Source organism: Zingiber officinale, chromosome 4B (genome assembly GCF_018446385.1).
Source record: "Zingiber officinale cultivar Zhangliang chromosome 4B, Zo_v1.1, whole genome shotgun sequence".
NCBI classification, from domain to species: Eukaryota; Viridiplantae; Streptophyta; class Magnoliopsida; order Zingiberales; family Zingiberaceae; genus Zingiber; species Zingiber officinale.
In genome coordinates, this window is record NC_055993.1 from 8,874,508 (window position 1) to 8,887,575 (window position 13,068).

Genomic DNA, 13,068 nt, shown 5'->3' on the forward strand with positions numbered 1-13,068 from the left:
ATTGATTCAAGAATAATCCTTGTGAATTTGTTCTACATGGTGCGAGCAATTCATAACCAAAACTTCAATGATGTATGTACTACATAAATAGGCTCAATTTCTTAGAAAAAAATGGATTGCACTATATGTATTATTGAATAACAATAATAAAAAATTTCTTGTATTCATATACACTTTGCCATATAATTGTGATATTTTATCCATCGTCTGCTACCACTTTATTAGCGCGTGGCCTTGTATTAACAAGCTTGATCTCTCAAGTTATAGTCATTTTGATCAAGGCATGCTAATTTGAATCAAGTTACACGTTATAAAACACCACAAGCTTTTATTATATTGATAACTTGGTCTACATGTTTATTAAGAAACATAACCATTTATCTAAGTGCAATAAGAAGACCAATCAAGAGACTGCAAATGAGAGATCGCCAAGTAAAGACAATACAACACCATTGTCTGATAACAACAGAACTAAGTTTATGCTCCTAGAGTTCATCCTTGGCTGATTCATTGCTAGGGTTGGGTGATGTTTTAGTGGGATAGGAAGGTGACATGGCAATACCGCATGTTCCTTCCTTTTTTGGGATTCCTCGTTCCATTCTTATGTAGCCTTGCTCTCCCCAATTCGTCCCCCATGAATTCTTCACTATCCAATATTTAGTTCCATCTTGTGTTACTCCATATCCAACAACAGCAACTGCATGATCTAAGTTCGTGCCACAAGATCCTGTGAAGACCCCCTATATATAAAACATAACAATATTATTAATTAATAAAGGACAAATATTATAGTCCCGACTAATAAATGCTAGTGCGCTAATGTTAATTGCCGTCAACCTAGCTATGTCTCACATAGTTAAATTATCATTATAAAAGTTCTAAACCTACCTCAGAGTAGAACTGGAAGTCTCGACCACTTGCATCAATAGCGACGGATACAGGTTGATTTGCTACAGCTTGTTGAAGAGCAGTCTCATTGTTTGATGGAACATCTTCATATCCATCAATTGTCACAACGGGCTTATTCACCTATATTTATGAAAAATAAACAATCGTACAATTAATTTCTTAAATCTTGATCGAGCGGGAAGTATCATATATAAATTAATTATTTTATAATATGACATATAAACCTGAGATGCATTGCAGGGTCCTTGCCATCCTGTGTAAGGGTACGTAGCCTCTGTAGTTATGCCTCCAACATTTTTGATGAATTCAAATGCCTTATCCATCCACCCTCCGTTGCATCCACTGTTGCCCGTATTACAATCCACAAGCTCTTGCTCAGATAACGATATCAACTCTCTGGTCACTATTTGATTTATACCCTCAACAGCAGCAATTACCGAAAAAGCCCAACAACTCCCTGGACCAAGTAGGATTTGCTTGCCATCACTCGATCGTGCAAATTAAATTAACATCTCGAACAAGTGTGCATGCGAAAAGAAAGAATTAATTGATCGATCATCGATCTACTATATGCTTACCGCATTGGCGTTGATCTTTGACGGGTGTAACTGCGCCCTGGGTCCTCCAATCCACCGACGCAGGGAGTTTGTAAATATCGATGTGGCCGTGCTTGAACTCCCCCTCCGGCTTCTCCCCACGGTGAATCCGGTGGTGCTCAATCTTGGAGCCGGCGTAGAGGTCCAGAAACTCTTGGTTGGTCAAGTCCGCGAAGGCGTTGAGCTTGAGCTTGTATGGCTCGTCCTTCTTGTTGAACTCGTCGATGAACTTCATGTTCTGCTTGAACACGTTGAACCGCCTGAGCTTCTCGTCGAGGTCCCGTGACACCGTGTGGTGGCTGCGCCATTGCTCATAGAGCGCCCACAGTCTGTCCTCACTGGACAAATCCTCCTCGGTGAAGGGAATGCATCGATATACAGTGAAGGCCAGACTGGCCAGTGCAAGAGGCATGGCCACCCACAGCACCTTCCTCCACATGTTAACTACTGATTACTATGTATGCTTTTGCTATTTGCTATAAATTGCATGCATTGTGGGCTAAGGCAACCTTCAAACCGAGATATTTATAGAGATGCACTGAGACAGTACTAAGCAGCTTGGACCGGGGCTGAACGGGCTAGCTAGCTGGTTTTTCTGGTTGTATCGGGGAAACCATAATACCTCAAATTAAGAAAACAAAAAACTAAATATATATAAAAAGTACAACTTGTTATATATACACTTAAAGCGATTAGGATCCACATAGAGATAGTGGTTGAGATGGAAAACCGTTGACGCACCATGCATATGACTGTTGACTTAATATAGACAATGACTGTTGACTTAAAATATATAATTCAAAACTCAACTTTATTAAGAATCCATAGTAGTTGTTGAGATGGAAAACCGTTGACTCACCATGCATCTGACTGTTGACTTAATATATATTATTCAAAAGTCAACTTTGTTAAGAATCAATTCATGTGTCGACATATACAATTTATAAGATAACATCAACCCTAAGGTAAATCGATGTAAATTTTTCATCAATCGTATATATAAAGATTTATCTAACAATTAATATTTTTAGGTCCGTTATCTATTATTAAGAAGAAATTTTTTTAATAATATATTTAACTGAGTCTCGAATTTTAAATTATCTATTACGAGTGGATCTAAACATATGATATTTTTCTTCCCAGGCACCAAAAAAAATTAAAAAATTGCTTGTAAAAGGATTAGGAGAACATTTTTCTACGTGGAAAAATATCCTAATTTATTATTTATTTACTAAAATCAATTGTCAGTACATATTCCATTTCCATATTAACTTAGAAAAAAATTTGGTGAAGTAATAAATTAATTCTCTAGTTAGAGCACGCGTAATGCTTATACCATTTTAATTTACTCCATTTCATATGACAAAGATTTGTCCGAGAGCTGAATCGATGGACGCTGAGGATATAATGCTCATGTGACTGGTCGAAGACTGTAGGCATAGATCTCCTGTTGTCGTAGACCTGCAAGCACAAACTGAGCCGGGAAGGGGTTCCCGGTGACGACCCTCCAACGCTCAAGTCAGATCCCGGTGAGAAAATGAAGCAGAGTAACAAGACGAAAATTGTAGCTACAGTAGATATGTGAGCATACCTCCGTCTAAGTCTGGGGGCCCTTATATAGGGCTCCCCAGAGGCGCGTTCATGCTCCCCGAGGCGTGCACGCTCCTCAAAGCATACATGGAATGGATGTGTCAGAAAAGCGTGTCTGGCGCCATACTACAATAGTACGAGCATATCCCTGACGTGACAGTGAAAGCTTCCACCGGACGATTCTCTGTCTGAGCGTGCCGCCGACCATGCTGCCTGTCGGCGACACGGGTTCCTTGGAAGATATTCCCAACTACTCCCTTTGTCCTTTACTGGGCCGAATGGAGGAACCGCTCGGCTAGTATCCTTCGGGTGCTACCACGGCCGGGTTGAGTTAGACATCCGCTCGGCCTATCATCCTACTGTCCCTGCTCCGTCTTGCCGAACGAAGAAGCCATATCTGCCAGGCCCAGGGTGCGCTCCCCGTTCGGTCTAGAGAGAGGGTCGCTCAACCCTCATCCCTCCTTGCTGGAGCCTTGCTTGAGCCCTTTGAACGTCGGAAGCTTGGCGTCAGGCCAAGCTGTAGTAATGCCGAGCCAGGCGCCTGGCACTACATCCGCTCGAGCAGGGGAGGTGGGTCACTTGCTCGGATGATCTTCTGAGAGTTGACCATCTTGACTTTGACCTTCCACATGTCATTGACCTCCTTTGGGGCGGGAGCCCCTTTTTACCACTGGATCACATGCCCCCTTCAAGTCTAGTCGAAAGAGGCTGAAAGTCCGACTGACTGGACAAAATTAGTCTGTGGCTCCGTCGACCGCTCAGTCATGCTACTGAAGAGGATCCGATCGACCCCTCGAAGCCGGTCGGCGAAGCATAGCCCAACACTTTGTGCAAAATTTTATCGCTCCATGTCCCGATCCGCAGGCGGTCAAAGCTAACGTCACTCGAATCTCCTCAGAATTTGTGCAAATCATAATCATTAAATCGAGCACGCGGCCACGCCCGGTATTAAATGCTTGCCTATAAGCGGCTGTCACATGGCGCCGCCGTCGTCACCCTGCGATTGATGCGTTCGAGGCGATGTAACGTGCGGCGGTTCAAATTCAACGGACGGATGTAAGCTTTGGCTTCTGCTCCCTAAATCGAACGACCTTGGTCGGCCGGGCGCGATCTTTATAAAGCTGCCGCTTCTTCCTTGGAAATCTCTGCGTCTTCGTGCTCGAGTGCTCCGGCGACTTCGTTCATGTTCAGAGCTCCGACGTCCTTCGACCTCTTACTCCAGCAATTCCTTTTCTGTAAGCTTCCTCTTCTATTCCTTTGTCCTCAGTTTCCGCCTGTTAGCACTTTTCCGGCATTCCGCCATTTTACCTGGTGACCTCTTTTCCTGTCGATACTGCTTTCTGGTTTTCCGGCGGTCTCCTTAGAGAATCCTTCTTCCACTTTATTTTCCGACCATGGCCAGTTCTTCCTTGCCAGTTGACCCTGCTCCCGGCCCATGGTACACCACTATGGAGACCCGGTTCGACGCGGGCGATGCGGCGAGCCTAGTAAATGCCTTTGACCTCCCGGTCAACCATGAGAGTTTTGGCGTCTCCATCCGATCGGCCCAATCCACTTACTGACACTCTCTATTTTTTCCGCGACCAATTCGTAGCCGGTCTGCGGTTCCCTATCCATCCCTTCATAATAGAAGTTTACAACTATTTCCGCATCCCTCTCGCCCAGCTCGTCCCGAATTCTTTTCGCCTCTTGTGTGGGGTAGTCGTTTTGTTCACTATGCATAGCATTCTTTTGACCCCTCGCGTATTCCATTATTTCTACTATCCCAAACAATCCGAGCTGGGCACCTATCTTTTTCAGTCTTGGATCGGCCTAGTCTTCTTTGACAAGATGCCGACCTCCAATAAACATTGGAAAGAATATTTCTTCTTCCTTCGACTTCCCGAGCAGCCGATTTTTAGGACCCAGTGGCAGGTCGGCCTTCCTACCCAGTCCGACTTGCAAAAGTACTAGAGTCGACCGGACTATCTTGTTGGAGGATCGGTGGCCGGCTTGAAGGGGGGTTGGATAGACGGCACCCCCAAAACTCGCTTCCTACGTATTCGTTAGTGCGCAAGCGGAAATACAAATACTAAAACAATGAATACGAAAGCTAAAGACAAAGAAAAGAACTAGCAAACCAATACACGTCAATGTAACATGGTTCGGAGATGATGCTCCTACTCCACGACTGTCCGTAAGGTGGACGATCCCGATGCTTCGGTGGATTAGCTCCCGGAAACTCCGGCTATCTCAAGTCGCTCCTTGTGGGTGGAGAAACCTCACCACAACACACCAAGACCTCTTGGATTCCAACAAACACTTGAGAACTCTTGTGACTACTAATTAGGCTTTAACCAAGTCTAATTTCGTCGCCTTGGCCGGCCATACTAAGCTCCTTCTTATAGAGCTTGGGGAAATCAGCCTTGCTGATTTGCCCGTTACCAGTCGACTGGTCCATGCACCAATCGACTGGTGCCAGCCCAACGGCACTCCAACGGCTATCTATCAGTCGACTGGTCCCATGACCAGTCGACTGATCCCAGCCATTTCGGGCACAGAATGCTTCTTTGCTTACCACCAGTCGACTGGTTCCAGTACCAGTCGACTGGTACAACCCTAAACTTAGGGTTTCCCATCCCGAGTACATTTCTCTCGCACTCGGACCCTCACGACTCACTTGACTCTTCTTTACAGCCTTGACCTCTTGCCTTCAAGCCTACTTCCTTTGGCTCTCGTCCCTCGGATGCATCCAAGCCCGCGGCTCGTCCCAATGCCATCCTTCGCGTATGCCTCGAAGTCGCTTCCCTCGGCCCTTGTCCTCGCTGCCTTGTCCACGGTCCCTCGGATGCTCCATCCTTCACCGGACCCGGAGCCATCAACCTGAGTCATATGTGTCACCTGCGGTCCTGCACAACTCAAGTACACATATCAAATAACGAGGGTAAACCTAACTTAAACCCTTTGCCCAAACACCAAAACACATGGTCCCGCGGACCATTGGGATTGCTTTAACAATCTCCCCCTTTTTGGTGTTTGGCAATACGTTTAAGTTAGGGAAAACATATAGCAAATAAACATGCTAAAACAAATGGACTTACGATGCCAAGGCTACACACTTGGACTTACTCCGCCGAATGGACTTACGTTGCCAAGGCTACACACTTGACAACCACCGAATGTTGGAACCTATCACAAGGCTCCCCCTACGTAAAGGCACTAAAGGTTTTCCCAACAAAACCTTAATTCTCCCCCTTTGTCTAACATCCAAAAAGTTCTCCAACAATATCCCAATTGTTGAAAACTTATCATCCAAACTGACCCTAAACTCATGTATTAATCCCCCTTGGATCCCATACATCTAAACGAGTTGACATGGTCAAGAACAACGCTGAAAAACACTTTCAGGCTGGTATCAGTCGACTGCCCCAAGTGCCAGTCGACTGCCCTCGTCAAAATGAGCTTACAGAACCATTCTGTGCTCAAAAACATTGTTACCAGTCAACTGGTATCTGCACCAGTCGACTGGTAGCCTATTTCTGAAAAAATCAGCCTTTTCAGGCCAACTTCAGAAATGCACCAGTAATTCCCTAGACCTCAAAAAATTCCCAAATTTTGTGGAGAGGTCTATTGTACCCTTGTCTACTTGGGAAAAATACATTACAAAATGTATCTATCACCAATCCCAAGATTGACACAAAATCCAAAACTAGCTAAATGGTTCAATTGAACCTTGACCTATAGTCCTAGTTTTGACTTCCTTTTGATGTATTTGCCCATACCAACCCACAATGCATCCCTAGCATTGGTTTATATGACATCTATACATCCAAAACCAATTATCATGCTATATGACCCCAAATGTCATATTTCTTGCATGAAACACAATCCATGTGTGCCAAATCCCTAGGTTTGAGACTCAAATCCGTCTCTAAACTATTTGGCACACTCCATGGCTCCTCTAGACCCCCAAGTAGAACCCACCTGAGATCCATTGGCCATGGGTCCCAAATTGACTCTTGGAGCTCCCCCTAGAGCTCTTTACCTTAGTCACCTCCCTAGGTGACTCATCTATTGTGACCAAACCACAATGATGTCCCTTAGAAGATCTCCTTATCTTCTTGACCTTGGACACATCATCCTTGCCATAATCATATGAAACCCTAGCATATTTCTTTTTATTGGCCTTGGATGACTCTCCCTTGCCCTTATCATGTGCCACCCTAGCACATGGTCTCCTTTTGACCTTGGAGGGACTAGATCGGTATCCCAAGCCCGATCTATCATTGTTGGGTTTTTGGCTACCCAACACCATACTTAATCCCTTAGATCCAATAGTAAATCTCTTAAGGAATTTCTCTAAACCATCAAGCTTTGCCTTCAAAACTTGATTCTCCCTTTCTAGGTTTCTAACCCTAGAGTCAACATGTCCACCTTGGACATTCCTAGACCTACCCTTTCTAGGCATATGTCTCCCCTTCTTGGGATTAATGCCTTGGTTTTCTATTACCTTCTTCTCTTTAGGTAATGAGAATTTAACTTTCCTAGGTCTATCATGCATAGGTCTCCTAGGGTTATGATCGACATTAACCCTACTTCTATCATGATATTTGAAACCAAAATTTTGCATGGGCATATAATGATTAACATTATTCCTAGCATGCATGGAGGAATTTAAATTTGACTTCAAATTTAAACTAGGGTTTACCTTACCCTTTACCTTTGGAGCTCCCCCTTGACTTGAGCTCTTCTTCTTCTTCTCCCATATCTTCAAATGCGCCAATTTCTTTAGCTCTCCCTTCCTTAGGCATTTGGTGTGGTAGTGACCCATTTCACCACAAGTGAAGCATCTAATGTGCTTCTTCTCCTTCTTCTTCCTACAACTCAAATTAGATTCAAAATGAATTGAATTGAATTTAGGAGATACCTCTTTCTTACCCATTGGACACCTACTCTTGTAGTGTCCCTTCTCATTGCATCCGAAGCACACAATGTGGTCCTTTGACTTTGCTTCGGTGGAGGTGCTTGCTAGATTAACCACTTCCAAGACCTCTTCTTCTTCTTCACTAGCCTTGGAATTTTCTTCAATTATTGAGGATGTAGATGATGCCTCATCTTCCTTCTCCTCCTTTTCCTCCTCGGATGTTGAGCATGGCTTAACTTCCGGTTGCTCCACCTCCTCTTCTTGAGCAACTACATCCGTTTCTTCGGATTTTCTTTCTTCTTGTGTAGGCATGAATTCCTCCCATGGAAATTTCTTCACTTTGCTCCATAATTCATGGGCGTTCTTGTATTCACCTACACGACTTATCACGTTAGAAGGCAAACTTTCAATCAATATTGATATTACCTTTGAATTTCCCTCCGATCGTGTGGTTTGCTCCTCCGTCCAATGTCGTGGTCGGAGCTTCTTCCCTTTCTTGTCTTTAGGGACTTCAAATGGCTCTTCCACTACCATCATTGTGTCCCAATCCGTCTCGAAGAAGTTCTTCATCTTCACCATCCAAAAGGTGATGTCCCATAAGCTTCCTCCTTCGAACTTCGGTGGTTCTATCAAGTAGGCCATCTTCTTGCTTCCTTGGCGGTTAGTCCAATGGAGAGCGTCCTCGCTCTGATACCAATTGTTGAAGGATCGGTGGCCGGCTTGAAGGGGGGTTGGATAGACGGCACCCCCAAAACTCGCTTCCTACGTATTCGTTAGTGCGCAAGCGGAAATACAAATACTAAAACAATGAATACGAAAGCTAAAGACAAAGAAAAGAACTAGCAAACAAATACACTTCAATGTAACGTGGTTTGGATATGATGCTCCTACTCCACGGCTGTCCGTAAGGTGGACGATCCTGATCCTTCGGTGGATTAGCCCCCGGAAACTTCGGCTATCTCAAGTCGCTCCTTGTGGGTGGAGAAACCTCGCCACAACACACCAAGACCTCTTGGATTCCAACAAACACTTGAGAACTCTTGTGACTACTAATTAGGCTTTAACCAAGTCTAATTTCGTCGCCTTGGCCGGCCATACCAAGCTCCTTCTTATAGAGCTTGGGGAAATCAGCCTTGCTGATTTGCCCGTTACCAGTCGACTGGTCCATGCACCAGTCGACTGGTGTCAGCCCAACGGCACTCCAACGGCTATCTATCAGTCGACTGGTCCCATGACCAGTCAACTGATCCCAGCCATTTCGGGCACAGAATGCTTCTTTGCTTACCACCAGTCGACTGGTTCCAGTACCAGTCGACTGGTACAACCCTAAACTTAGGGTTTCCCATCCCGAGTACATTTCTCTCGCACTCGGACCCTCACGACTCACTTGACTCTTCTTTGCAGCCTTGACCTCTTGCCTTCAAGCCTACTTCCTTTGGCTCTCGTCCCTCGGATGCATCCAAGCCCGCGGCTCGTCCCAATGCCATCCTTCGCGTATGCCTCGAAGTCGCTTCCCTCGGCCCTTGTCCTCGCTGCCTTGTCCACGTTCCCTCGGATGCTCCATCCTTCACCGGACCCGAAGCCATCAACCTGAGTCACTTGTGTCACCTGCAGTCCTGCACAACTCAAGTACACATATCAAATGATGAGAATAAACCTAACTTAAACCCTTTGTCCAAACACCAAAACACATGGTCCCGTGGACCATTGGGATTGCTCCAACATATCTTCATGTAGCCAACTAGCTGTCCGACCTGAAGTTTAACATCCATCAGCTACTGTCGGAGGGGTTGTTGTACCTGTTCGGGCTGAGTCTGATCCGAGCGAAACTCCCGAGCAACATGGGTATGACATCTTTGAGCCCCCCTTTCTAGGATCTAAATGATTCTTTCTTTTTTCTATAGCTGACATCATGATGTGTTCACTGGCGACCGACCTTATAAAGCTGAAGAAGGCTGAGATAGAGGCAGCGGCTGCCAAGGAAGCGGAGAGGCTTGGGTTGACCCTGATTGGTTCACAAGAGGGTACGCCTACGGGGACCCTAATTGCTGGCGAGGGGACCGCCGAAAGGAAGGCCAGTGTCAGAGGAGTGGCCGACCTGCACTAGGTCTCCGAAGTGCCTCTCACCATTCCTACCGAGGGCTCGGGATCCTCGAGCAACGTGCCGTTAACTCAGCGTAAGAGACGCCAAACGGGTGCTAGTTCTCGTTCGACCATATCCACTATAGGGGGTTCCGAGCGGGGAGATGCTTCTGCTCCAGAGACCGTAGAGGCTATATCCTCTGATTGGACCCATTCTCAACTCGATCTGCCCACGGAGGCCATCGCTGCCGAGCCGCTCGCTTCACTTCCTCCAATTCGACGAAGGATTCATCGATCCGGCATCTTCTCGGCTTCCGCTTCACAAGCCTCAAGCCCCACTGCGTCCTCCCAATCGGCCCCCTCCGGTCGGAGCTCTATAACGGCGATCCTTCGCCTGCCGACGGAGGACCTCCTTGACCCGAGCGCCCAGCCATCTTCTCCTGAGCATCATATTGTCATAAGCGGGCGGCTAGCCAAGATCTGGGTGGAGGCCCGTACGCGGGTGGCTGTAATGGCTCCAGGGACGTTCGTCGACAGTCACCTGGAGATGTCCACCGGGGTATGTATTCAGTTCAGAGAATTAGTTCATTCATTACCTCCACTCGGCGCTGACACCTTCTTTTGTTGCAGTACTGGATAGAAAATGTGGCAATGTGCCAAAGGCTCGCCCTTGTGGAGGATGAGCTGAAGAGGCTTAAGGCTTCTGGCGAAGCGTCTTCTTCCAGAGGGCCATCTGTTGCCCAACTGAAGGCCGATCTAGAGAAGGCCAACAAACTGTTGGAGGCCGAGCGGAAGACCTCCTCCGATCGAGCAATCATACTGGGTCGGCTCGAGACCCAGGTGAAGAGCTACGATCAAAAGATGTAGCTGGCCACCACCAGGAAGAACAGAGCCATAAATGACCTGGAGCTGAAGAACCAGGAGGCTCGAAATCTGGCCGACAAGCACAAGAAGACGAAGGAACTTCTATCCGCCGAGCGGGAAAGCTGTTCAGCTCGGGAGGCCGAGCTTCAAGGGCAAGTAAAGACCCTTGAAGAGGGTCTGGAGGCCTCTCTCACTTCACTGAAGACCTACCAGGAAGCTGAACCGAGCCAATTCGCAACCCAGAAGCATAGCTACCTCCGCTCAGATGAATTTCTCAAGAAGGCGTGCGAACGGGTTGTCTGCTCGTTCGAGTCGGGCATTGGTGCGACGTTCGAGCAGCTGAAGGTGAATGGTCACCTTCCCAAAGCTTTGACCGCCGCTGCTGTTGACCGCGCCCAGCTCCTTGAGGCCATTCCGAACGACGTCTTTGATCCCATCGAGTGAGGGAGGATTGTAACAAAGTGTCCCCCATGTAAATGCCACTCGACAACCTCTTTGGGCGTCATTAATGAAACCTTTTTGTGATTCTTCCACTCGGCGATTTTTGGCTTGAAACTTTTGTGCGTCTGATCATGTTCACCCAGGTATCCTTGCCGATCGGAAGCCGAGATTATATTTGATCATCCTTTGGAGTTTGGGGCTGCCGCTTGACCTTAACATTTATAATTGTGGCTGGCGGACCGAGTGAAGTTTAGGTTTAAGGTCGTTGCTCGACCTTGGTGTTCATAGTCGTCGCTTGACTCTTGGGTTTATAGTCGCCACTCAACTCTTGGGTTTAACGTCGCCGCTCGACTCTTGGGTTTAATGTCGCCGCTCGACGGTCTTCGGGGTGGAGTTTTATAGTCGTCGCTCGACTTTTGGGTTTATAGTCGCTGCTCGACTCTTGGGTTTATAGTCGCCGCTCAACTCTTGGGTTTTTAATCGCTGCTCGACTCTTGGGTTTATAGTTGCCGCTCGACTCTTGGGTTTAATGTCGCCGCTCAACGGTCTTCAAGGCGGAGTTTTATAGTCGCCGCTCGACTCTTGGGTTTATAGTCGCCGCTCGACTCTTGGGTTTAACGTCGCCGCTCGACGATCTTCAAGGCGGAGTTTTATAGTCGCCGCTCGACTCTGGGGTTTAACGTCGCTGCTCGACGGTCTTCAAGGCAGAGTTTTATAGTCGCCGCTCGACTCAGGGTTTAACGTCACCGCTCAACGGTCTTCGAGGCGGATTTTTATAGTCGCCGCTCGACTCTAGGGTTTATCGTCACCTCTCGACGATCTTCGAGGTGGATTTTTATAGTCTTCGTTCAACTCTTAGGTTTATAGTCGCCACTCGACTCTTAGGTTTAACGCCACCGCTCAACGGTCTTCAAGGCGGAGTTTTATAGTCACCGCTCGACTCTGGGGTTTAACGTCGCCGCTCGATGATCTTCGAGATGGATTTTTATAGTCGCCGCTTGACCCTGGAGTTTAACGTCGCCGCTCAACGGTCTTCGAGGTGGATTTTTATAGTTGCAGCTTAAATATAGGGTTTTACGTCGCCGCTCGATAGTCTTCGAGGCGGTTTCGCCGTTTGGCATAGAATTTCGCAAACTTTTGCATCTATTTCCGTCCTATATTCAAAAGAGTGTATGAAAAATGGAGCATACATGATATTAATTACATAGTCACACCTTTCATTCAACTCGGTATGACTGGAGGTGGTTTGCGCTCCACGGGCGCTCGAGCCGCCGTCCATCCCGTCTTCTAGATAGTAGGCACCCGAACGGAGCTTTTCCACGACCTTGAAGGGCCCGACCCAAGGAGCCTCCAACTTGGTGACATCGCCGATCGACTTCACCTTCTTCCATACGAAGTCGCCGACTTGAAATTATCTAGGCATCACTCGGCGATTGTAGTTCTGACGCATTCTTTGCCTGTAGATCGTGAGTCGGACGATGGCTTTGGCGCGTGCTTCATCCACCATGTCCAGCTCTAGGAGCCTCCGCTCGACGTTGTCCTCGCCATAATGCTGTATCTGATCGGATTCGACTCCGACCTCCACGGGGATGACTGCCTCTCCTCCGTACACCAAGTGGAAGGGGGTTGCTCCCGTTCCCTCCTTGGGTGTTATGCGGATCACCCATAGTACTATTGGTAGCT

The 13,068-nt window shown here is 47.1% G+C and overlaps 1 protein-coding gene across 2 annotated transcripts; it reads right to left on the minus strand.

Moving 5' to 3' along the window:
• Window positions 1-324: 324 nt before the first annotated feature.
• Window positions 325-1,985, minus strand: LOC121977363 (thiol protease SEN102-like). Of its 2 annotated transcripts, none has more exons than XM_042529949.1 (4): window positions 1,488-1,985; window positions 1,134-1,366; window positions 889-1,020; window positions 325-740 (listed from the first exon to the last, which is right to left on the minus strand). In XM_042529949.1, the coding sequence occupies exons 1-4, from the start codon at window positions 1,942-1,944 to the stop codon at window positions 486-488; spliced, it is 1,077 nt and encodes a 358-aa protein (XP_042385883.1). In that variant the 5' UTR covers window positions 1,945-1,985; the 3' UTR covers window positions 325-485. The 2 variants fall into 2 exon arrangements, with proteins under 2 accessions (XP_042385883.1, XP_042385882.1); XM_042529948.1 differs by having other exon boundaries at window positions 889-1,029.
• Between the last annotated feature and the right edge of the window lie 11,083 nt (window positions 1,986-13,068).